This window comes from Lepidochelys olivacea, assembly GCF_965140295.1.
Source record: "Lepidochelys olivacea isolate rLepOli2 genome assembly, chromosome: 14".
In the NCBI taxonomy this organism is placed as follows: domain Eukaryota; kingdom Metazoa; phylum Chordata; order Testudines; family Cheloniidae; genus Lepidochelys; species Lepidochelys olivacea.
Window position 1 is genome coordinate 40,664,685 of NC_140424.1, and position 24,444 is coordinate 40,689,128.

The window sequence follows — 24,444 nt, forward strand, 5'->3', positions numbered from 1 at the left end:
GAATCAAGTATTAAGTCATTACGTATGTTATCTTGATGTCTGTGGTAGGCCAGTAGATGCATTCTAGATGTTCAGATTATAGAAGACACATCAGCTGCATCTGTGACATCTTAGAAGAGATAAATGCTTGTAAATTGAACCCCAAACAGATGGCTGCTTGTGCACTTGATGGAGCTACAAACTTCTCTGGAAGACATAGTGGAGTACAAGCTTTGCTCAGAGAAAAGTGTAACCCTAATCTTTCCTATACGCACTGTAGAGGCCATCTACTCCAGCTAGCATTAGTACAAGCTGCAGAATCTTCAAAAGACATTAAAAAGCCACAAATTTAATGCCTTATTTATACTCTTTTTTCAGCAAGAGTCCAAAAGAACAGAACATTTTGGAAACAAATAGAAGATACAGTGGGACTGAAGTTCAAATGAGTCCAACCTGGGAAAACCTGCTGGCTTTCTCATGAGTGATTCTTGGTAGTTGTCTTACAATTACTGCAACCGTTATTACTGGCTTTGGAAAGTATCCACGAAGATAGGACAGATCTAAGTCGTGAGGCTGGTGGACTACTTTTGTTACTAAGTTCAGAGAAGATCTCGCCATTCTCTCTCCTGTAAGTCTACTGTTGCAACCATTTGAGTCATTAAACAATGTCATCCAGGCATCTACTACAACAGTAGTAGATCTTTGTTCGGCAATAGAAGCGATCCTTGGATCAATCAGAGATATCCATTGAAAATGTACTCCAAGAAGCAAAGACTTCAGTCCAGAAATTGACTAATGAAGGTACTTATATTGATTCCATAAGTGAAAAGGACAAGAAGTGTTTGTTAAGCCAGCTGAAAAAGTACACAGACTTGATTCTTACAAATCTACAATAGAGATTTCTGGATTCTATTCAACCTCCACGTAGCTTTTACAGATGCCTGTCTTATAAAACACCTGCAGTTGAGTGGAGTGAGGCACTCCCAGCAATGGGGCTGCCATGTGATCAGGACAGAATAGAGAATTTTGAACACAGAGTGGAATATCATACGACGAACGAATGAAGATTTAACTTCAACTTCTTTATCATTACTAGTGGTTGGACCCAATCTTTGTGCTGTGTTTCCTGGGATGAAAGTAGGGATTCATCTCTTGCTACTCCCAGTCACAATAGCTGCAGTTGAGCATATTTTTTCCTCATTGAATAGAATTTTGTGTTCTGAAGGGAGTCGCCTTCTGCCTGATCATGAGCATATCATGAAGGACTGGAAGTAACGGACACACAAGAAGACACCAAAGAGTACCTAATTACAACAAGAAACCAAGACAGGTGTAGATGTAGTGCTTCATCGTAGGCTTGAGTAGCCAACTTTAATTTTTGTGATGATTTTAAAACATGAGTTAAATCTAATAAAATGGTCGTGAAACATTCTTCAGTTTCTACTATGGTGCCATATAGCCCACCTTTGGCCTCACGGTCTCAGCCCTCATCGGCCCTCACCCCCTCTCGAATATTCCAGCACCCCCCGCTAATTTCAATTGCTGGGAAAAACACTGTGCCCTATTCCACATCTAGGCATGCATGCAGTCCAAACCCTCCTTGCCCCAAGAGCCCGCACCGAAAAAATTCCTTCCCAAAAAAAAAAGCCACTTACTGGGAACCTGCTCTTGTGTTTGACCTTCACCAAGCATTGGCAGCTGCGACTGGCTCCCTTCCTCCTGGCTCGAGAAGAGCTCCTGGCTGCGTGCCTCCAGAGATTCTGGGGTGTCTCCTCCCACCTCAGCACCCTCGCTCCTGCTTTCCTCCTCTTCCTCCTCCCTCCTTGTTGCACTGGGCTGTGAAGTGTCCATGGTGGTCCTCGGAGTGGATGTGGTGTCGCCCCCAAGTATGGCATCCAGCTCTTTGTAGAATCTGCAGGTCGCGGGGACAGCACCAGAGCGGCCGTTTGCCTCACAGGCTTTGCGGTAGGCATTCTGCAGCTCCTTTACTTTAACCCGGCACTGCACTGTGTCCCGGTCATGGCCCCTTTCCATCATGGCCCTTGATCTCTGCCCATAGATATCATAATTCCTACGGCTGGAGCACAGCTGGGACTGGACAGCTTCCTCCCCACAAACGCTGATGAGGTCCAGCACCTTGCCATTGCTCCATATTGGGGCTTGCCTGGCGCGTGGAGGCATGGTCACCTGGAAAGATGCGCTGAGAGCACTCCACGCCTGGCTGAGCAAACAACTCAGTGCCTAGTTCCCTGGGCCACTTCACCTTTTGGCTCCACGTCTTATAGCCCCGTTTCTATCTTTTGGTAAAATTGCTTCCCGGCTTTTTCTAGGTTTGGTCCAGATCATTTGTAGATGGGAAGGTTGTTTTGTCTTTCATTCTCTTTCTTTCATTATGATGATTCTAAAACTTTTGTAACTCATACAGCCGAAAAATGAGGCGAGAAGTAAAGCCGGTTTTGCCACTTCAGAAGAAAATGAGTATGTTTCTTTTCCTGATTTTGAGTCTGAAATGATTCTCTGAGATTTCACTTTATGAATGTGAAATCATTTTATAGCCCACCCTGGACTGTGGATTTTTCTCTCTTTGTGAAGGCTGTGAGGTCACATACTTTGATATTAGTTTGATAGCATCGTGGAAAAATTTACCACTCATTGTGTTTGGATCAGAACAAAGCCTGACGTCCCTTTATTCAAGCATGTGCATACAGGGAGAGGTAGCCAAAGCTGCTGTGGCATAAACAGAAAATACAGGAGCTTCTCTTGCTGAAAACCACAATTTCTTAAACCCACTTTTTTTAACAGCACTTTTCCTTATTTGGCATATAGTGCAAGTTTCAACAGTAGCTTTCCCTTATTTGGAGTTTAGCAAAATCAAGCTTTTCCTGTTATTGACAGGTGTTTTCTTTGCAGTTAATGCTTCATTTTTTTTTTTTTAAACTTCTAGCAGTTATGGTTACATTTCTTAAGCTGTGTTGTTTGCAATCACCTCTTAATGGAATTTTCCACACTCCCTTCTTATACTTTATATACACAGTTAGCTTGACCAAAGTTTTATGCCTACTTGGGTCCACTGAATTTTTCCTCCACAACAGGATGTAGCTCAGATTTATTGCAGATTTCAAGAGATAAATGGTCATTTGCCAGAATTGTCCTTTTTTAGATTTTATTTTAATGTTTATCTAACCCTTTGTTGTGAGATTTTTGTGTGGTTTGAACAATGACAGTGATCAGTATCTCTCAGCAGGAACACTGATGGTGAGAGCTAGATTCAGATTGCGAGGCAGAGACTGAAACGGAAATGAAGTTACTGCCTGATCCCTGCAGAGATGTGAGCTGCCGTTGGGAGGGGGAGAAGTTGGGGGAGCAGAGCTGGGAAACTGCTAGGTTTGCTCCTCAGAGCCCGACAGCTGAGGCTGAGAACTGTGAACTCGCTGCACGGGTGCCAGACAATGAGTAGACTTGGACTGTGAGTGTCGTGTGAAGCTGCCCCTGAACTCTAAAGGACTATGAACGATACCCCAAACAATGATGGGGAGGCAGCAGCTTCTCTCTGTTCTTGAGATGCCAAACTTGGGCTCAGGCAAGAAGGGCGCGGGGATGTCAACAGACCAGGGCAGCCTTGAAGCCAGGCTGACTCCCCATCACTGAGACCAGAGGGAGATGAGGAACCTGACAGCCCACCTGGTCATCCACTCCCCATCTACCTCAGTGTCCTGTGTTGGGATGGCAGAGACTCTCTTTGCCCCCCTCTCCCCAGGCCCCATGTTCACCACTCATGTATGGTTCTGATATACCATATACAATGTAGGTTTGGTGAGGGATCATTGGAAAACATGCATTTCAATGGTAGATCATGAAACAGCAGTGTATGCAGAATGGTGAGATTATACTTTGTTTGTTGCTAGGGAGACCATATCACAGGTGCCCAAAAAGGGGACACGGAGGAGGGTTGGAGCTGGGGAGGATGCGGTAGGGGCATTCACAAGGTGAGGTTTAGTGGTGCAGTTGCCCACTCTGGGAGAAGAGGGGTTAAAGCAGCCCTTGGAGAGGCTGTGCAAAGCCCAGCCAATGAGAGGAGGGCTTGCAGAAGTGCCAATGGAAAGAAGGCTTGATGGAGCAGCCAATAAGGGCTAGTGAGGGCCATATAAAAAGGACTGTTCAGCAGAGCAGAGAGTAGTCTTTCTGGAGCCTGAGGGAAAAGGACTAGCTGTCTGTAAAGGGAAGTGTCAGGGGAAGAGCAGTGTGGGGTGGGGTGGGGTGGGGTGGGGTCAGGTCAGCAAGCTGTGCTCTAGCCTGACTGGCTGCCAGACTGAAGCCCTGATAGGGGGCAGGGAAAGTGCTGGGGCCATGGGGAAGTGGCCCAGGGATAAAGAGGGAAGTAGCAGAACTTGGAGGAGGGGCAGTAAGTGCTTCTGCTAGAGGGTCCTGGCGGTGGGGCCCAGAGTAGTAAGTGGGCCTGTCCCTGTCCAAAGAGAGTGGTCTATCCAAGAACCACAGTTTGCCCCTGTGGGAAGGGCTACACTAGGGGCTGCAATTTGTCACCACGGCAAGAGGATGGGAGCAAGGCCTAAGGGCTGCTGGTTCCCTTGTATGATGTAATCTGATTAAAATATGAACATTGTTGCAACTGCTGTTCTGTGTTTGAAACAAGTCTTGTGCAAAGGTGGTCAAGATAGGTGCCTATAGAAAGGATATCAATAGCTGGTTATGATTATGCTATTTGTATGCATGTGTTTTTGTATTTGAAATTAAGAGTATTGGCTACGTACTTGTATTTCCATGAGTTTGATTCTGAGTAGCACCAGTGAAGCAGTTGGCCAGCATATTGTGAAGGAACTATTCAAATTGAGTGGCCCATCAAGAAGTACATGACTGACAATGGGCCTTGGAGACGCCAATCCACATCTGATGATGCTTCCTAGGAACATTCAAACTAGCCTGTGGGCCATGGCTTCTACCTGTAAAGAACTGAATCATGCCTGGACAGGTGATTTGCCTATGATGGTGTCCAGTCACATGAACCACCACTTCTTACTGTTCTTTTCCACAGTAAGAACAATGGGATTCCCTCCACATGACAAAAGATATAAAAGGCCCTGGAAACATCTCCATCTTGCCTCTTTCCTGCTCCAGCTTCTCTGCTGCTCAAACTTCTGGACTATGCACTTATCCCAAGGGTAGCGTTCTACCCAGGGAACGGAGGTCCTTCCAAATCATTGGAAGGAACCAGACACTTGACTTAAGCCAGCAGTTTATTCCATCACTGCTATAAGCCTCAATCAAGAACTGTGTGATTATTGTATGTATTTGATTCCTTGGACCAATTTGAACTCTCACCTTTCTTTTAATTAATAAACTTTTAAATTTTTGGTATTAAAGGATTGGCAACAGCATGATTTCTGGGTAAGATCTGATCTTTATATTGACCTTGGTGTGTAGCTGATCCTTTGGGATCAGGAGAACCTTTAACTGGGGACATTGGTTTTAATAACCACTCATCCCTATAAGCAATGCTTCTAGTGGTGATACAATGGGACTGTAGTACTTTGAGGGAATTGCTTCCCTGTGTCATCATTCTGGCTAATGAAGTCAGAAGTTCTCTTTTTTTGGCTGGTTTCGTGTACCTTGTGAGTGAATGACTACCAGTCTTGGGCTGTGCCTGCCCTTTCTCTCAACAGTTCATCCTGAATTGGATACTCACAGTAGTATCCCACTACAGCAAACATTTACACCCCAGAAGGGGGAGAACGGAGTTTGGGGCACAGCTGGAGGGCCATACCCTGAAGAGGACACTGTGGTCCAGGAGCGATGCAGATCCAGATACCGAAGAGATGGAGACAGCGAAGCAGTGACAGAGCGTGAGACCCAACCAGAGGAAAATGCCCTGCTGATGGACTGAGAATTCCCTGGACAACCAGCAGGAGGCACCGCAGTGGTGAGTCTGCACCCGGTGACATGAGGGCAGTGTCAGTCCCTGTCACAGTGGCAGGGGGCTGGCACAAGCCCAGAACGCAGCAACAGCAGTCAATCAACACCTACCTGCGGGACCCCCTCCCCAGGACTGGGAGCTGAGGCCTGGGTGGGCAGGACCTGGCAGCAATCAATCAGGTGCAGGGGAATGCACCAATTGGCTGGATGTGAGGAATGGACCAGTTGGGAAGTGGACCAATCAGGGCTTCTTTTTGAGCTGCAGAGTGTCTGCTCTGCAAATTATGGGGACATTTGCTGTTAGTGGAAATCTGTACTCAGCAGACTCAAAAAAGAGGCACTCTCTGGGAAAACCCAGACATGGGGTAACCATGATTGTTACTGATATATGCCATAGGCTTGTAGAGACTGGGAATGGTTATTTTGCCTTGTTGTCTCCTACCCCCCTGCCCCCAACATTCTTGTTAAACCCTGGATTTGTGCTGGAAATGGCCCACCTTGATTATCATACACATTGTAAGGAGAGTGATCACTTTAGAGAAGCTATTACCAGCAGGTGAGTGGGGTGGGGAGAGAAACCTTTTGAAGTGATAAACACCCATTTTTTCATGGTCTGTATATATAAAAACATCCTCACTGCATTTTCCACTTTTATACATCCGAAGTGAGCTGTAACTCACAAAAGCTTATGCTCAAATAAATTGGTTAGGCTCTAAGGTGCCACAAGTCCTCCTTTTTCTTTTTGAGTATAAGAAGGGGAAGGGCTCTGTCCACCTCCCCTCCCCTCTCTCTACTCCCAGCAGCAAAATTGCTTCAAAGATAACAGCATCATTGAGCTGGCGGAGTGGTCCGAGCTGGAAGGCTTTCCAATGAGCATGGACTGCTGAAAGCTTTTGGGGGTGAGAAATCCTTTTGCTTGTAAGGGTACGTCTACACTCCAAACCTAAGTTGACCTGTATTAGGTTCACTTATAGCTACCGCAGTAATGACTGCGGTAGACTGTGTCCACACTACCCTCCTTGGGTCGGTGGGGTGTGTCCTCACCAGGAGCACTTCCACTGGGGGCAGCGTGGGGAGCTAAGAGCCCAGGCTCTCAACTCCAGCAGCATCTCTCTCCCAGGAACGGGGCTGCCGTACAAGCTCTATGTGAACTGCCCCCCATCTAGGCCCCGTTCCCTGCTGGGCTGCCCCCCCTCCGCGCCCTCTTCCCCATAAAGAGTGAGGGAGGCCACCTGGGGCTTCTCCCTCCTCTGCTCCATTCCCCTCCCAGTTTGACACCAGACCATAAATAACTACTCTGAGTGCAGTCTTTAGTTGTGCACCCACTTTTCAAAAAAAATAAAAGGGGGTACTTGTGGCAAATTTGTTAGTCTCTAAGGTGCCACAAGTACCCCCTTTTATTTTTTTTTGCAAATACAGACTTACACAGCTGCTACTCTGAAGCCCACTTTACAGTAATTTCAGCTAGAGCAATGAATTTTTCTCTGCTGGTCAGAACTGAGTCTAACCCACCTGCCCCCTGGTTACAGGTGTCCCTGACACGTTCCCAGCACTTCTTGCACATTGGGTGCTGTTAGGGTGGCCACGTGCCCGGTTTTCAACCATGAAGTCCAGTGGAAAAGGGGACCTGACAGTCTCTGATCACATCTATTGACCGGACACCCAAAGTCGAGTTACTGCGGGTGGGGAGGCACTGGGTCATCACTCCCATCAGAGCCGACTCAGCCGAGGCTGCCTCCTACCTGCACTGGGCAGCTGCAGCTCCCAGCCCCGGCTCCACAGACAAGTTCCTCCTGACCTGGGCGGCGGGGGGGGGGGGGGGGGGGGAGAAATGGAGGGTGGGTAGATCCTTGGAGGAAGAGGTGGAGTCGGAACAGGGCCTTGGTGGGAAGAGGTGGGGTGGGGATGGGACCTCGGGTGGGGGGGGAAGAGGCGGGGCAGGGGAGGTTGCAGCACTCCTGCTTGGGTGTCCATTTTTTAAATATTACCAAGTTGGCAACCCGAGTCGCTAGCTGAGAGGTTGTGGAAAAATTTTAGCAAATATAGAAATACCATTTTTCACAGCAGCAGATTTACTAGCTAGCAATAAATAAATTTTGGTTTTCATGTTTATAGGTGTAAGGGGATTGTTGGCCCCTGACTGAAACTTAATGGGCTGGCCATTGGTTGGCCGTCTCCTAATATCAAAAGAAAGGGGAAGGACCAATGAGAAATGAAGATCCTGAGACTGACAAGGGGTGTGGGGGGGCAATGCTGTGGGTCAGCCTGATTGACAGGGCAGGCAGGACAATGAGGGAGTCAGCAGCTGGGTCCTCTCCTTTGTGTCAGCTGGAGCTGGCTGGGCTAGAGCAGAGCAGGAGGGGCTAAGGAGAGAGGAGGGCTGGGCTGGGCTGGAGGCAGAGGGAAACTGGAGCAGCCAGGAGCAGTGAGCGAAGGGGACCCTGGGCAAAGGGCCCTGGGCAAGGAGAGACCCTCAGCCAAGAAGCCTTGCAGGCCAGACTGTGTGGGGGATCATAACCCTGACAGGAAGAGGCTGACGCTAGGAAGAAGGATCCTACCACCTAGAGCCTGAGGGCGTGTGGCCAACACCAGAGTTAGTGTCCAACCCTGGGCATGCCTGCAGCACAGCCAGGGCCTGGGATGTGGGAGGGACAGACTGTGAACTGCCCTGGCATTCCAGAGAGGGTTGTCTGGGGTTCCCTCCCACAGAGTGGGGTGACATGTTTTCCTTTAATCTTTCCCACTTTTCTCCTTATTTTTGTATTACTTCCTGTTTAATAAATTGTATTTGTTCTTAACTCTGTGTGATGATGAAGGAAGCATCCAGAGTGGAGAGAACACCCCACAATGGGGACAGCTGTCCTGAGTGATCACAAGATTGGGGGTGGAGCGCCTCAGGAGCCCTGGGCCCAGCATTGGGGTTACTGGTCCAGAGTGGAAGCGGGCCGGGGGGAGGGGTCCTTGAGGTCATGCAGGCCTCTGGGTAAAGGACTCAGATCCTTTTGCTTGCCAGTTCCTCTGGGGCTTGGTAGAAGCCAGAAAAGTTCCCCACACTAGGAGGAGTGTTCCCCCCTCTTACCTCTGTGCATATTGATTGGTTTCTCCTAAAGTTAGTTCTGATTATAGGAGAAAGTGTGAGAGCGGGCACCAGCCAGAGCTGCTGGCCACACTCTGAGGCCACCAAAAATTTGGTTGTGAGAATCCCTGGGCTCGATGCTCATGATGGTCCCTTCTAACCTTAAAGTCTGTGAGTTAACAGCCAAGCACAGAGAGGCGAAGCGCGAGGCGGTGGGTTGATCGCTAGGACCCAGGAGCGGCTGGGGGGCGGCTCTAGGGGGAGGATCGCGGGGCTCAGGCCCGGCCCAGGAACTGACTCTGGCTCCCGGCGAGATCCCCGAGCCCCGGCGGCTGGTGCTGGGAGCCCGGAGCCCGGGCTGCAGCCGGGAGAGGGGAACCTCCAGCCGGGCCCTGCCCGCTGCTCCCCGGGAGCCTCTCCCAGGGCAGAGCCCCCAGTCCGGCCAGGGCCCCTTCCCGGCCCGGCCCCTGCCCCGGGGGGCCCCGCTCGGGGGCAAGGTAAGAGAGACCCGCCCATCCCCCCCTTGCAGCGGCCCCCCCCGTCACATCTGGGCTGCAGGGGGAGGAGGATAAAGAGGGGCCGGAGGCGGGTGCAGGGGATGCCGGGGGCAGGCTGGGAACTGGTCAAACCAGCTTTGGGAGTGATCAGGGGACTAACCTCTCAGGGCCCAGAGGCTACAAGGCAAAAACCCAACCCAGCCCCCGTCCCCGGCTCCCAGTCTGTTATTGTCAGACACACCCGCGCTGGTGGGGTCAGTGTCTCATGAGTGTTGGGGGCTGCCCGGGGCCCTGGTCTGTTTTCCCTGCAGGATTCAGATCTCAGCCACACCGGAGTCGGACCAGAGTCACTGCTGGTTCTGGCATGGGGGAAGTGCGGATGGGCCAATGGGATCAGCCACTCCCTGCCTGTCCCTGGGGGCTGCTGGGGGAGTCCAGGGCAGCTCATTCTTCAGGTGATGCCACCAGAGGGCTCCGGCTATTGCTAAGGGAGAGGGGTTTACACTGCAATGGGGGGCAATTCCCGAAAGTGGCCCCTTTGGTTCTTCTCTATTTCTAGCATTTGGTTCAGAGTTGCTGTTACTGGGAGGGTCTGAAGATCACGGGGGGAATGTGGAAGTGTGAAAAGGGGATTTGCAGCAGCCATCTTACTGTTATTAAGAGACAGAGCAGAAGACAGGCTAATCTTAATCCTAACATTGCGAGATTTGTAGACACGGGGATTGTGCGAGGCGGATGGGAAAACCACATGGGAAGCTGTTTTCTAAGCTTGCTTTAAGATAAGAATGGAGTGCTGACTGAGATAATGGAAAGGAAAATGTATAAACACGGAACAGCTGTATCCGTTGACATATGTGATGGGCAGGGCCAGCTCGAGCTTTTTGCAACCCCAAGTGGCGAAGCAAAAAAAAAAGAAACCTGCCACAGCCGTGCCGCCAAAAGAAGGAACAAAAAGTGGCCCGAGTGCCCCCCCCGCAGAACGGCCGGAAAGCCACCCCTTCAGACTGGCCGCCCCAGGCACCTGCTTCCTTGGCTGGTGACTAGAGCCGGCCCTGGTGACGGGAACCTATAAATACATGCCTTACACTGTTGTACTTTGGAGACCTGCCGAAGGAAGGGAACCCCCCTGTCCCTAGGCTCCCCTTGCAATTGCTTGAAATACACTGCCTCTGACTTGCTGCTAACAAACACAAGAGTGAAGAGTCTGTTTCTTCCACAGGAATCTGGGGGCAACATGGACAGAAGCCCCTTCTGTAACCACCCCTCTCGACCCGACAGGCTGAGGAATCACGTCCACGTGTCGCTCCAGATCGTCCCATCTTCCAGGGCACAGGGAAGGGAAATGGCTGTGATGGAGCCAACTCAGGTAGGGGATTTTCAGGGAGCTGCTGAGCTGGAGGAGGGAGAGGCAGGTAGGAGAAAGGGTGTGAGAAACCTGCTGATTTTCTGAGTGGGCCCACTGGTGTCAGGGGAGGGGAAAGGGGACATTCCCCCATTTCTGAAACAGGATATAACCCCCCTCGGCGGGGCTGGGAACATTTTCCAGACTCCCAGTGCTGGAGCCTGAACCCACTGGCCAGAGGCTGCTGTGAAATACGAAGGGAAGCTGTCGGGATTCCTGTCCCTGTCCCCAGCTCAGAGCTCTGCTTCCCGTATCAGCCTCTGGCTGGCAGGTGTGTGGGAAATGAGAAAACCCTGCCCTGCTCCGTGTGCTGGTGGGGACAAGGAGTTCTCACCTTCTCCCCACCCCCTGAAGCCTCCTGGCTGCTCTGAGCAGGGTGGGGGTGGGATTCTGCTACTCTGGCCCTCCCACAGCTTCACGTTTTTTTTCCTTTCCCATGACTAGTGGGATTGTATCTGGGGCAGCCCGTGCTGAGTGAGGGACTCTTGCTGTTTCAGATGCCAGTGACCTTTGAGGATGTAGCTATTTATTTCACCCAGGGGCAGGGGGCTCTGCTGGACCCCGCTCAGAGAGCCCTTTACAGGGACGTCATGCAGGAGAACTACGAGATGGTGACCTCACTGGGTAAGGGATTCCCGTCCACTCGGTTATTAGAAGCCGTGGGACCTGCATATCTGAATGTGGTCAGGTTCTTCCCTGGTCAGTTAGATCAGAGGCAAATGGGTTCCATAATGCACAGCTGCCATGTAAGAAAGACTTGCATCTCCGTGCCCTCTTCAGTGGGAGAAGGGTGTCAAAACCCAGTGGACAAGCTAAACCATCCCCACCCCTCCAGCTTTCAAAGGAGCATAAATCTAGCATTGTCCTGTCTGTGTTTCTTGGCTGCACATACATGTTCACCTCCCTCCTTGGGAATAGCTCCAGGCATAGGGAGGGCTCTGGGTTCTGCAGGTTTAGAAAGAGGCAGGGTCTTAAGTGCAGACCTGTGTGTGAGTCAGCAAGGCCCCCAGAGCGCACAGATCCTGCGTTCGCCTAGTGAGGGTGTAGTAATAATTCAACTCACCTCCACAGACAATTTCCTCTGTGGAACAGGGCTCAGTGATAATTTCCCCATCCCCTTGGATTCCACGTTCCTCCAGCAGAGCACAGGGAATGTCCTTAGTGACAAATACTCCACCAATGCCCCATGCACCCGGATCTGGTCTGATTTCACCCTCTGCACAGGATTTCCCATTCCCAAACCCGAGCTGATCGCCTGGCTGGAGCAAGGGGAAGAGCCGTGGGTGCCCAATCTCCAGGCCTGCGAGGAAGGAAGGCTTCGTAGATGCACCCGCACAGGTGAGGACTGACACCGAAACCATCAAGGGAATGAAGAGAAAAGTTGAGAATCCCAAAATAAGGTGTGAGTAATGCCCTCAGTTGTTCCTCATCTCAGCCAGGACAGGGCTGTAGTCAGCAGTTATCGCTCACGGCATTCCACCCAGCCTCTTAGCTGCAGGAGTTTGCTTCCCAGCTTTCCTTCCCTGTCAGTGTTTGGGTGGGATGTGGAGGCAGAATCCAATTGCTCAGTCTTTCTTTTCGGTTTTCCCTCGGTGCTATTCCTCTTTCTCCCCAGCACAGTGACTCCTGTCTGGATTGTCTCTCTCCCAGCAGGCGCTGAGCGAGGGAGTGAGAACCAGGAGGGGAATCATCATCAGGAAGTTCCTGGAAAAGTGCAACCACAGGGGACCTTTGTGGGAGGACCTGAAGGGAATTTTTCCCAGTGCTCTGAGGGAGAATCCTGCGGAAATTGGCACAGGTCAGAGAGGCTTCCAGGAAACCACCCCAGAAACAAAGTGGATGAATCTATTAACGGTGGGGGACAAAACAAATATCCCAGAGTGCAGCAGACAAATCCCAAGGAAGAGACACCCTGGCACTGCCTTCAGTGTGGGAAAGGATTCATTGTGAGATCACGGCTTGTGACACATCAGACAATCCATATTGGAGAGAAACCCCTTCAATGCTTGGACCGTGGGAAAAGCTTCAATAAGCGCACAGATCTTAATAACCATGGGAGAAGCCACACTGGAGAGAAGCCCATTCAGTTCCTTGAGTGCGGGAAACGTTTCAGTTCAAAGTCGGCACAAAAGTCACATAAGAAAAGCCACACAGGAGAGGAACCCCACAAGTGCTTGGACTGTGGGAAAAGTTTCATGCAAAGGTCAGACCTTGTTCAACATCAGGCAATCCACACAGAAGAGAGATCCCATAAGTGCTTACAATGTGGGAAAAGTTTCACATGGAGGTCGGCGCTTGTTAATCATCAGGCAAGCCACACAGGAGAAAGACCCCACAAGTGCTTGGACTGTGGGAAAAGTTTCATGCAGAGGTCACATCTTGTTAAACATCAGGCAATCCACACAGGAGAGAGACCCCACAAGTGCTTGGACTGTGGGAAAAGTTTCATAAGAAGGTCAAACCTTGTTGAACATCAGGCGCTCCACAGAGGAGAGAGACCCCACAAGTGCTTGGACTGTGGGAAAAGCTTCATACGAAGGCCAGACCTCGTTTGTCATCAGGCATTCCACACAGGAGAGAGACCCCACAAGTGCTTGGATTGTGGGAAAAGTTTCCTAAGAAGGTCTCACCTTGTTCAACATCAGGCAATCCACACAGGAGAGAGACCCCACAAGTGCTTGGACTGTGGGAAAAGTTTCATACGAAGGTCAGAGCTTGTTTATCATCAGGCAATCCACACAGGAGAGGGACCCAACAAGTGCTTGGTCTGTGGGAAAGGTTTCATAAAGAGGTCACAGCTTGTTCAACATCAGGTAATCCACACAAGAGAGAGACCCCACAAGTGCTTGGACTGTGGGAAAAGTTTCATACGAAAGTCAGACCTTGTTAAACATCAGGCAATCCACACAGGAGAGAGACCCCACAGGTGCTTGGACTGTGGGAAAAGTTTCACTCGGAGATCAACCCTGGTGAAACATCAGAGAATCCACACAGGAGAGTGACTCTATAAGTGCTTGGACTGTGGGAAAAGTTTCACATGGAGATCATTCCTCATTCAACATGGGAGAATCCACACAGGATCTAAACTTCTGTGACACATGACAAGAAAGGGTTAAGCAGCTTGCATGTAATTGACTCAGATCAGGCCTTGTTACACATCAGGCAAGCCACACAGGACAAAGACTTTATAAATGCTTGGCATGTGGGAAAAGCTTCAATAACAGCAGAAACCTTAATAATCATTGAAGAATGCACACAGAAGAGAGACCCTATAAATGCCTGGACTGCAGGAATGGTTTCCATTGGAAATCAGCCCTTCATAACAAAAGGAGGAGTCTGGTGGCATCTTAAAGACTAACAGATTTATTTGGGCATAAGCGTTCGTGGGTAAAAAAACCCACTTCAGATGCATGGAGTGAAAATTACAGATACAGGCAGAAATATACTGGCCCATGAGGAGAAGGGAGTTACCTTACGAGTGGAGAACCAATGCCAACAAGGCCAATTCAATCAGGGTGGATGTGGACCACTCCCAATGACTGATGAGGAGGGGTCAATACCAAGAGAGGGAAAATTGCTTTTGTAGTGAGCCAGCCACTCCCAGTCCCTATTCAGGCCCAAATTGATGGTGTTAAGTTTGCAAATGAATTGTAGCTCTGCAGTTTCTCTCTGAAGTCTGTTTTTGAAGTTTTTTGGTTGAAGGATGGCTACTTTTAAATCTGTTACTGAATGTCCAGGGAGAGTGAAATGTTCTCCTACTGGCTCTTGTATGTTACCATTCCTGATGTCTGATTTGTGTCCATTTATTCTTTTACATAGAGACTGTCCGGTTTGGCCAATGTACATGGCAGAGGGGCATTGCTGGCCCATGATGGCATATATCACATTGGTAGATGTGCACGTGAATGTGCCCCTGATGGCCTGTCTGATATGGTTAGGTCCTATGATGGTGTCGCTAGAGTAGATATGGGGACAGATTTGGCAATGGGATTTGTTGCAGGGATTGGTTCCTGGGTTAGTGTTTCTGTGGTGTGGTGTTGGTGAGTATTTGCTTCAGATTGGAAGCTGTCTGTAAGCATGGACTGGCCTGCCTCCCATGGTCTGTGAGAATGAGGAATCGTTTTCCAGGATAGATTGTAGATCGTTGATGATGCACTGGAGAGGTTTTAGCTGGGGGCTGTACATGATGGCCAGTGGTGTTCTGTTATTTCCCTTGTTGGGCCTGTCCTGTAGTAGGTGACTTCTGGGTATCCATCTTCCTTTGTCAGTCTGTTTCCTCACTTCCCCAGGTGAGTATTGTAGTTTTAAGAATGCTTGATAAAGATCTTGTAGGTGTTTGTCTCTGCCTGAGGGATTGGAGCAAATGCAGTTGTATTTTGGGGCATGGCTGTAGACAATGGATCATGTGATGTGTCCCGGATGGAAGCTGGAGGCATGTAGGTAAGTATAGAAGTCAGTAGGTTTTCAGTATAGGGTGGTATTTATGTGACCATCACTTATTTGCACTTTAGTGTCCAGGATCTCTTGTGTGGTCCAGGCTGAGGTCGATGCTGGGGTGGAAATCTTTGAAATCCTGGCAGAATTCTTCAAGGGCCTGCTTCCCATGGGTCCGTATGATGAAGATGTCATCAATTTAGCGCAAATAGAGGAGGGGGCGCTAGGGGACAAGAGCTGAGGAAGCGTTGTTCTAAGTCAGCCATAAAGATGTTGGCATGCTGTGGGGCCATGCGGGTACCCATAGCAGTCTCACTGACTTGAAGGTATAAATTGTCCCCAAATCTGAAATGGTTGTGGGTGAGGACAAAGTCACAAAGCTCAGCCACCAGATGTGCCATGGCCTCATCAGGGATAATGTTCCTGACAGCTTGTAGCCCATCCTCGTGTGGAATACTGGTGTAAAGAGCTTCTACATCCGTGGTGGCCAGGATGGTGTTTTCAGGAAGATCACCAATACGTTGTAGTTTCCTCAGGAAGTCAGTGGTGTCTTGAAAATGCTGGTAGAGTTGGGTCTGAGGAGAGAGTCCACATCGCCAGATAATCCTGCTGTAAGAGTGCCGATGCCTGAGACGATGGGGCGTCCAGGATTTCCAGGTTTATGGATCTTGGGTAGCAGATCGAATACCCTAGGTCAGGGCTCTAGAGGTGTGTCTGTGTAGATTTGTTCCCATGCTATAGCAGGGAGTTTTTTGAGCAGTTGATCCCGTCAGTGGGATCGGAGGACAGTGGCCTGTAGAATGTGGTGTTGGAAGGTTTCCTGGCAGCCTCCTGTTCATAATCTGACTGTTCATGATGACTACAGCACCTTCTTTGTCAGCCCCTTTGATTAGAATGTCAGGGTTGTTTCTGAGGCCGTGGATGGCGTTGTGTTCTGTGTGGCTGAGGTTATGGGGTGTGCGGGCAATTTCTCAGGCCTAAACTTGATCTATAGAGAGGAAAGCTTATTATATGGAAATGCTGTAATGCAAAAAACCTACAGTCCTGTGTCCTGTGTGACTTAGGCCAGCATAATAAAGTGCAGTAGGCCTGTGTCTGTTGACACAGATAATCAGTTAAGCCACTGTGGGTACGTGACTAGGGGCTGGAAGGGGGGCTGAGGGGGACCAAGCAGGGTCCGAAAAGTCCCCAACTGCACGTTATTGCACCAGCCAGCTCTGTAAAAACCCCCAGCCGCAATATTGCACCAATTAACCGCAGATTTTATTACCGCTGATAAACAAGTTTTTGCTGTACTAATATGGAGTTGTTTTGCTATATTCCTTATAAGGCATTATTAATGAGGCTTGAGTGTTGGAATAATATTGATGGGGAATTATATTTGCTTGAAAGCAATTACGAACCTATATAAGTTTGTGTGTTATTGGAGGAGAGCCAGAGAGCAGCTTGGCACCTGCGTGTGGCCTGCTGTTTCTCTCCCTGCATGCTTGTATCCTAATAAAGGAGCCCCAGGCTGTTCTGATCCAAAAAACAACGCGTGGTGGTTTTTTCCACAACAGGGGCCAGTGATGCTGTTTGTTCACAATCTCAGCCTGTGCACGTCTGCAGAAGCACTCTGTGTAGAAGTCCAGTCTGTCATTTCTACCCTCAGGAGGAGCCCACGTGGCATTCTTTTCCTTGTAGTGTTGGTAGGAGGGTTCCTGTGGGCCAGTACTCTGATCAGTGGTGTGTTGAAAATATCCCTTGAGTCGGAGACGATGAAAGTAGGCTTCCAGATCTGTATCATGGCGGGGGGGAAAGAGAGTCCCCCAGATAGGACAGACTCCTGAGATATATACAGAGAACATCTTCCTACTGTATGCTCCACTCTATGCATCTGATGAAGTGGGTCATAGCCCACGAAAGCTTATGCCCATATAAATGTGTTGCTCTCTAAGGTGCCACAAGTCCTCCTCGTTCTTTTTGTGGATACAGACTAATACAGCTACCACTCTGAAACCTCCTTCCCCTCTCACTGTCACGCTCCACTCTCCACACAGCAGCATCTGTCCCAGCCATGGAAAGTTTAACCTGCCTCCGTTCTATCCCTCCGCCTCCCAAGGTGTCACGTACCACCCTGTGCCTGGCTCTCCATGCTTAGGAGTCACAGCTTTGATGTCTATGATCTTAGTCAGACTCTGGAGGGCTGGAGAAGGAAGTGTCACAGACCTGGAGTGGGCAGGGAAATCTCAATGAGCTTCAAAGCACAGTTGGACCTTCAGATTTTATAGCCCTGTTTCCATCTATTGGTAAAATTGCTTTCTGGCTTTTTCTAGGTTTGGTCCAGATCATTTATAGATGGGAAGGTTTTTTTGTTTTTCTTTCTCTTTCTTTTGTTATGATGATGCTAAACTTTTGTAACTCATACAGCTGAATAATGGGGTGAGAAATGAAGCCGGTTTAGCCACTTCAGAAGAAAATGGGTAAATTTCTTCCCCTGATTTTAAGTCTTAAAGGATTGTCTGAGATTTCACTTTATGAATGTGAAATCATTTTATAGCCCACCCTGGACTGTGGATTTTTCTCTCTTTGTGAAGGCCGTGAGGTCACCTACTTTGATATTAGTTTAGTTTGACAGGATGTAGTTCAGATTTATTGCAGATTTCAAGAGACAAATGGTCATTTGCCAGAATTGTCCTTTTTTAGATTTTATTTTATTTTAATGTTTATCTAACCCTTTGTTGTGAGATTTTTGTGTGTGGTTTGAACAATGACCGTGATCAGTATCTCACAGCAGGAACACTGATGGTGAGAACTAGATTCAGAATGTGAGAAGCAGAGACTGAAATGGAAATGAAGTTACTGCCTGTAAAAGCAAAATTAAGTGGGCGCAAACTTTGGTCAAGTTAACTATGTACGTGATAAAGAGCTGAGGGGCGGGGGGGAATGAGGGAGCTCCGAGAAACATAATTGCAACAGCTAATCTTAAGAAAGCCGTTAACCATAAAAAACAACTTGTTAAAACCAGACAACTTGTTTTTGCTGTGTTCCTAATAAGGAAATATTAATGAGGAACTGTGCTTATCTGAATATTGTTACAAATCTATGTAAGCTTTTGTTTTTTCATCTTTGCAGAGCTGCTCGGTGCAGCTGTCTCTCCCTGCATGCTTGTAGTACAATAAACGAGCCTCAGATTGTCTGATCCAAACACAACGTGTGGTTAATTTCCATGACACTGCCTGATCTCTGCAGAGATGTAAGATACTGTTGGGAGGGGGAGAAATTGTGGGAACAGAGCTGGGAAACTGCTGGGTTTACTCCTCAGAGCCTGGCAGCTGAGGCTGAGAACTGTGAACTCGCTGCATGGGTGCCAGAGAACGACTAGACTTTGACTGTGAGTGTCGTGTGAAGCTGCCCCAGAACTCTAAAGGTCCATGAACGATACCCCCAAACAATGATAGGCAGCGACTCCCTGTTCTTTATATGCCAAACTTGGCTCAGGCAAGAAGGGAGCCTGTGGGTGTAACAGAAGTCAGACACAGAGATGCTGCAGAGTGATGGGTTTATCGTTAGGACCCAGGAGGGGCTGGGATGCGGCTGGGAGCGTTCGCTGGGGTCAGTCTCGGTGGCAGGAAGTGACTCGCAGCCGCTGCGATGACTCTGGCTCCCAGGCTCCTGGCAAGATCCCTGAGCCCCAGCGGTTGGTGCTGGGAGCCCGGAGCCCTGGCTGCAGCCGGGAGAGAGGACTCTCCAGCCGGGCCCTTCCCGCTGCTCCCTGGGAGCCTCTCCCAGGGCAGAGCCCCCAGCCTGGCGAGGGCCCCCTTCTGGGCCTGGCCCCTGCCCCAGGGGGGCCCCACTCGGAGGGAAGGTAAGAGAGATCCCCCCCAGGGAGCGGTGCCCCCCTGTCACACTGGGCTGCAGGGGTGGGGGGCAGAAGGCGGGTGCTGGGGATGCAGGGGGCAGGCTGGGATGAGGCAGGGGTGCAAGGGGGCTCAGTGATCCTGTTCCCATCGTCTTGGATTCCACGTTGCTCCAGCAGAGCACAGGGACAGGTTCCACTCATGGAATGTCCTTTCTGACAAATACTCCACCAATGCTCCACGCACCCCGATCTGGTCTGATTCCACCATCTGCACAGAATTTCCCATTCCCAAACCTGAGCTGAAATGAGAGGATGAGCTGTGGGTTCCCGATCCCCAGGCCAGCAAGAAAAGAAGGCTTCCGAGATGCACCCATACAGGTGAGGACTGACACAGAAACCATCTAGGGAATGAAGGAAAAAGTTGAGAATCCCAAAATATGGTATGAGTAAGCGCACTCAGTTCTTCTTCATCTCACCCAGAGCAAGGCTCTAGTCAACAGATATCGCTCACGCTATTCCACCCAGACTCTTAGCTGCAGGAGTTTCCTTCCCGTCTCTCCTTCCTTGTAAGTATTTGGGTGGGATGTGGAGGCAGAATCCATTGCTCAGTCTTTGTGTCGGGTTTCCTCTCGGTGCTATTCCTGTTTCTCCCCAGCACAATGACTCCTGTCTGGATTGTCTCTCTCCCAGCAGGTGCTGAGCGAGGGAGTGAGAACAAGGAGGGGAATCATCATGAGGAAGTTCCTGGAAAAGTGGAACCACAGGAGACCTTTGTGGGAGGACCTGAAGGGAATTTTTCCCATTCCTGGGAGTAGGGAGAAGCCTGGGGAAATGGGCACAGGTCAGAGAGGCTTCTGGGAATCCACCCAGGGAAGAAAGTGGATGAATCTATTAATGGTGGGGGAGGAGACGAGGATCCCAGAGCACAGCAGACAAATCCCAAGGAAGAGACACCCTGGCACTGCCTTCAGTGTGGGAAAGGATTCATTCTGAGATCACAGCTTGTGACACATCAGACAATCCATACTGGAGAGAAACCCCTTCAATGCTTGGACCATGGGGAAAGCTTCAATAAGCGCTCAGATCTTAATAACCATGGGAGAAACCACACTGGAGAGAAACAGACGCATGAAGGGAAGGCTGGCAGCAGAATTTCAAATCTCACATCTCTGTGGGAGTTCAAAATTTAGCTGAAGTCAATGGAGTTGATGATGTCAGCTGGTTCCCCTTCTCTGGTTTGCCCTGCCTGGCTTGCCTTTCAGGAGCAGGATGATGAAAGCCCAATGGTGCTACGCTGGGTCCCAGAAGTCAGCGGATGTGAAACATAACCCAGGTTACAATCTGGACTTTTGAACTGCTTAATTCTCCAACCCAGGGTGGATAGAAATCAATGTGTTTTTTTTTTTAATTTAAAAAATCCAATTTAAATAAAAAAAAATCTGATTTTCTTGATAACTTTTTCCGCAAAAAACATTTTATCTAAAGATCGTTTTAATTAAGATACATTATAGCTCAAAGATATCTCATCATGGTATAGGGATTTTAAATTCTAATTCTATAGTATGAGACACTGTATTCATGTAATGTTTAAGAAAAGTTTTGTACATGAGTTCCAAAAGTTCTACCCAGTGGGGCTCAGTGCTCAGTCTAGAACAGTGGTCTCCAAACTTTTTGGCTCGCGCACCCCCAGGGTGAAGAGCAGAAGACCTGCTGCAGATGCGCCACCAACAGAAGAAGACCAGCCGCAGGTGCACCGCCGATGGAAGAAGACCAGAAGACCTACTGCAGACGCGCCGCCAACGGAAAAAGAACGGAAGACTTACCACAGGCGGGCTGCCGGAGGGGAACACCAGCCGTGGACGTGCAGAGCTGCCGCCAAAGAAAAAAAACAGTGGAGTGCCCTCCGGTGGCGCTCCTGCTGCCACGCACCCCCTGGGATCATCACCCCAGTTTGGAGACCACTGGTCTAGAAGATCCCATCAGAGATGTTTAGTTTTCCAGTTCTCAAACTGTGGCTTTGTGTCTCCAGAGGTAACATGCTTGTTAACAGCATGTTTTCAAATAAATTAATATATAGAGGTGAAAAATAACAGACCTCACCTCTATTGTCCCTCTGCAAATTTGTGTACACAGAGTCAATCCCTTACCTCTCTCCAAAAGTGCAAAGTTTCAAAAAGTTGAATGAATAGAAGACTGTTGGAGGCGGAATATATCTGGACAAGGAGAAGAAGTCTGGAGATAAATGTGAGAAGCGATGGACATATGTTTTTCTGTTAAAATATTATATGTTTGCTGTTGAAGAAAAAAATCCAGAATACTTAATGTTGTTGTTTTAGTTAAATAAAACAATTTAAATGTCTGTCTGGTGGTGTTCTCCTCCTAATACAGCATGGCAAGAAAATCATCCAAGTATTAGTGATTAACCTGTTGAATTGGAGATAGTTCACCTCCCAATGACTTCATAAATATCTGCTTCAATTACCTTTGGTAAATGAAATAACCAAACAATCATTCATTGTCTGATATAGCTGTAAAACTCATCTGAAAAGTTTTCAAAATAAATCACTGTTTTAAAATGTATAGTGTGTACCTTCTAAAAATGAAACCTACATCGATCTATGAGTTGTGAAGAATATGTATTAAGGTTATAACAACCAACAAGAATGCACTTTTATGTAGAATACCATGATTAAATCGAGTCTTCCTGACTTGTGATTTAAATCAAATCCCCCCTGCTGCGTCCCTGTGTGAACAACAAACCCCTCCATGCTCTGCTCACACACAGCCACCAGCATTCAAACTCACTCCTGGCTGCACTGTACTGAGTGCAACTAGCCAGACACTCATGAAGTTACTAAACGACACAGCAACATCAGCCAGTTTTCTACTCCCAGCCTTGCACTCCGGGAATCTGCATCTTGGACTGCTCAGTCTGTTCACTGTGCTGGACAAACTCAATAATTAGTGGGTCATCCCCCACCTGACTAGACCACAGTCTTGTTTTCTCAAGTCAAATCCCCCAAACACTTCAGTGAAAACACACAGGTCCAGACAAAACACTAACATCAGTTTATTAACTGGAACAAGGAGGTTTTCAGGGATTACAAGGGAGAAATATATAAAAGGTCAGAACTGGTTAAAACTATAAAATTAAAACATGCAGTTTAAATCGTAAATTTTACCAATCTAAGTAAAATGCGAAGCAAGCAGGTTTTCGCACCCCACCCGCTGTTGTAGGCAGTTTACCGTTCTAAGTACCCAGATTGGATTCTTTTCCTGCCTTGGACCGTCCTCCCCAGTTCAAGGCCCCTGTGGCCTTTCAAGGCATATTGTTGCCTTCTGTAAAGATGGGAGAGGAGAGGTGAAAATGGAGACAATTCTTCCTTGTGCTTTTATACCATTCTCCACTTTGAAGTTCACCCTCCAGCTGGGTGGCAGGTGATAATCAGTCTGTGGCCTAAGTGAGCGTCCAGCCCTCCTTCTGGTGAATTGTAAAATTGTAACTCTCTGGTTCACAGCTCCACAGCTGAATGGCCACAGGTGAATGGCCGGCTAAACAATTAATGGCCACTTAGCACCTAGCTGGTGTGCGGGTACCATTGTCTTTGAGGAGCTAGTCTGTGGGCTTTTTCCGGCATGTAACAAGCATGTATTCTGTTAATTCAGGGATCAATAATTCAGAGATTATACCCTCGCCCATGCTACCTACCCAATTCTAGCTCAGTCACATTGAAATCGCTATGGGTAGGGGCTGAAGGATGGAGGGAATGTTAATAGCTGAAATCACCAAAATTTGTTTTGCAAGGTTAGTGTTAATCGGATCTGTTCCGCTCTTCTGCTCGGACATTTTCTCTGAGGATCCCGGAGACAGAAAGGAGCAGGCGTTACCATCTTGGCTACCAATCCCAATGGTGACTGTCTACACTAGCAATTCTCAAACTGTGGGGCAGGCCTCCAAAGGGAGGCACAGGAATGTGTCAAGAGTGGAGTGATCAGTGTGGGTTGTTTGGGTTTTTTTAAAAAAGCACTGGCTGTTGGCCCCAGTTGGCTAGGGCTCATGAAAAAGGGACAGGCTTAGCTAGGAGTTGGGGATAAATGCTCAGGCTCTCAAAACCCAGGTGGAGCAGCAGCACAGAAGTCAGGGTGGCAATGGGGTGATAAGTCTGCTGTGAACAGCGATATTGATGAATATCACTTTTCACAAGTGATATGCTCTAATAAATTGGTTAGTCTCTAAGGTGCCACAAGTACTCCTTTTCTTTTAGTGGATGTATTGTTTCTTGACTTTAGCAAAGCTTTTGACACGGTCTCCCACAGTATTCTTGTAAGCAAGTTAAGGAAGTATGGGCTGGATGAATGCACTATAAGGTGGGTAGAAAGCTGGCTAGATTGTCGGGCTCAACGGGTAGTGATCAATGGCTCCATGTCTAGTTGGCAGCCGGTGTCAAGTGGAGTGCCCCAAGGGTTGGTCCTGGGGCCGGTTTTGTTCAATATCTTCATAAATGATCTGGAGGATGGTGTGGATTGCACTCTCAGCAAATTTGCGGATGATACTAAACTGGGAGGAGTGGTAGATACGCTGGAGGGGAGGGATAGGATACAGAAGGACCTAGACAAATTGGAGGATTGGGCCAAAAGAAATCTGATGAGGTTCAATAAGGATAAGTGCAGGGTCCTGCACTTAGTATGGAAGAATCCAATGCACCGCTACAGACTAGGGACCGAATGGCTAGGCAGCAGTTCTGCGGAAAAGGACCTAGGGGTGACAGTGGACGAGAAGTTGGATATGAGTCAACAGTGTGCCCTTGTTGCCAAGAAGGCCAATGGCATTTTGGGATGTATAAGTAGGGGCATAGCCAGCAGATCGAGGGACGTGATCGTTCCCCTCTATTCGACATTGGTGAGGCCTCACCTGGAGTACTGTGTCCAGTTTTGGGCCCCACACTATAAGAAGGATGTGGAAATATTGGAGAGAGTCCAGCGAAGGGCAACAAAAATGATTAGGGGTCTAGAACACATGACTTATGAGGAGAGGCTGTGGGAGCTGGGATTGTTTAGCCTGCAGAAGAGAAGAATGAGGGGGGATTTGATAGCTGCTTTCAACTACCTGAAAGGGCGTTCCAAAGAGGATGGCTCTAGACTGTTCTCAATGGTAGCAGATGACAGAACGAGGAGTAATGGTCTCAAGTTGCAGTGGGGGAGGTTTAGATTGGATATTAGGAAAAACTTTTTCACTAAGAGGGTGGTGAAACACTGGAATGCATTACCTAGGGAGGTGGTAGAATCT

The 24,444-nt window shown here is 48.7% G+C and overlaps 1 protein-coding gene across 1 annotated transcript; it reads left to right on the forward strand.

Moving 5' to 3' along the window:
- Nucleotides 1-9,284: 9,284 nt before the first annotated feature.
- Nucleotides 9,285-15,333, forward strand: LOC311530846 (uncharacterized protein). Its single transcript, XM_084647795.1, has 6 exons — nt 9,285-9,480; nt 9,792-9,935; nt 10,700-10,846; nt 11,380-11,506; nt 12,107-12,220; nt 12,533-15,333. The coding sequence occupies exons 3-6, from the start codon at nt 10,715-10,717 to the stop codon at nt 13,882-13,884; spliced, it is 1,725 nt and encodes a 574-aa protein (XP_084503921.1). The 5' UTR covers nt 9,285-9,480; nt 9,792-9,935; nt 10,700-10,714; the 3' UTR covers nt 13,885-15,333.
- The last annotated feature ends 9,111 nt before the right edge of the window (nt 15,334-24,444 follow it).

Coding starts and splice junctions, on each gene's coding strand:
- LOC311530846 (XM_084647795.1), top strand. CDS start 10,715: ATGGACAGAAGCCCCTTCTGTAACCACCCCTCTCGACCCGACAGGCTG. Junction 10,847..11,379: donor CTGTGATGGAGCCAACTCAG/GTAGGGGATTTT, acceptor TTGCTGTTTCAG/ATGCCAGTGACCTTTGAGGA. Junction 11,507..12,106: donor CGAGATGGTGACCTCACTGG/GTAAGGGATTCC, acceptor CCCTCTGCACAG/GATTTCCCATTCCCAAACCC.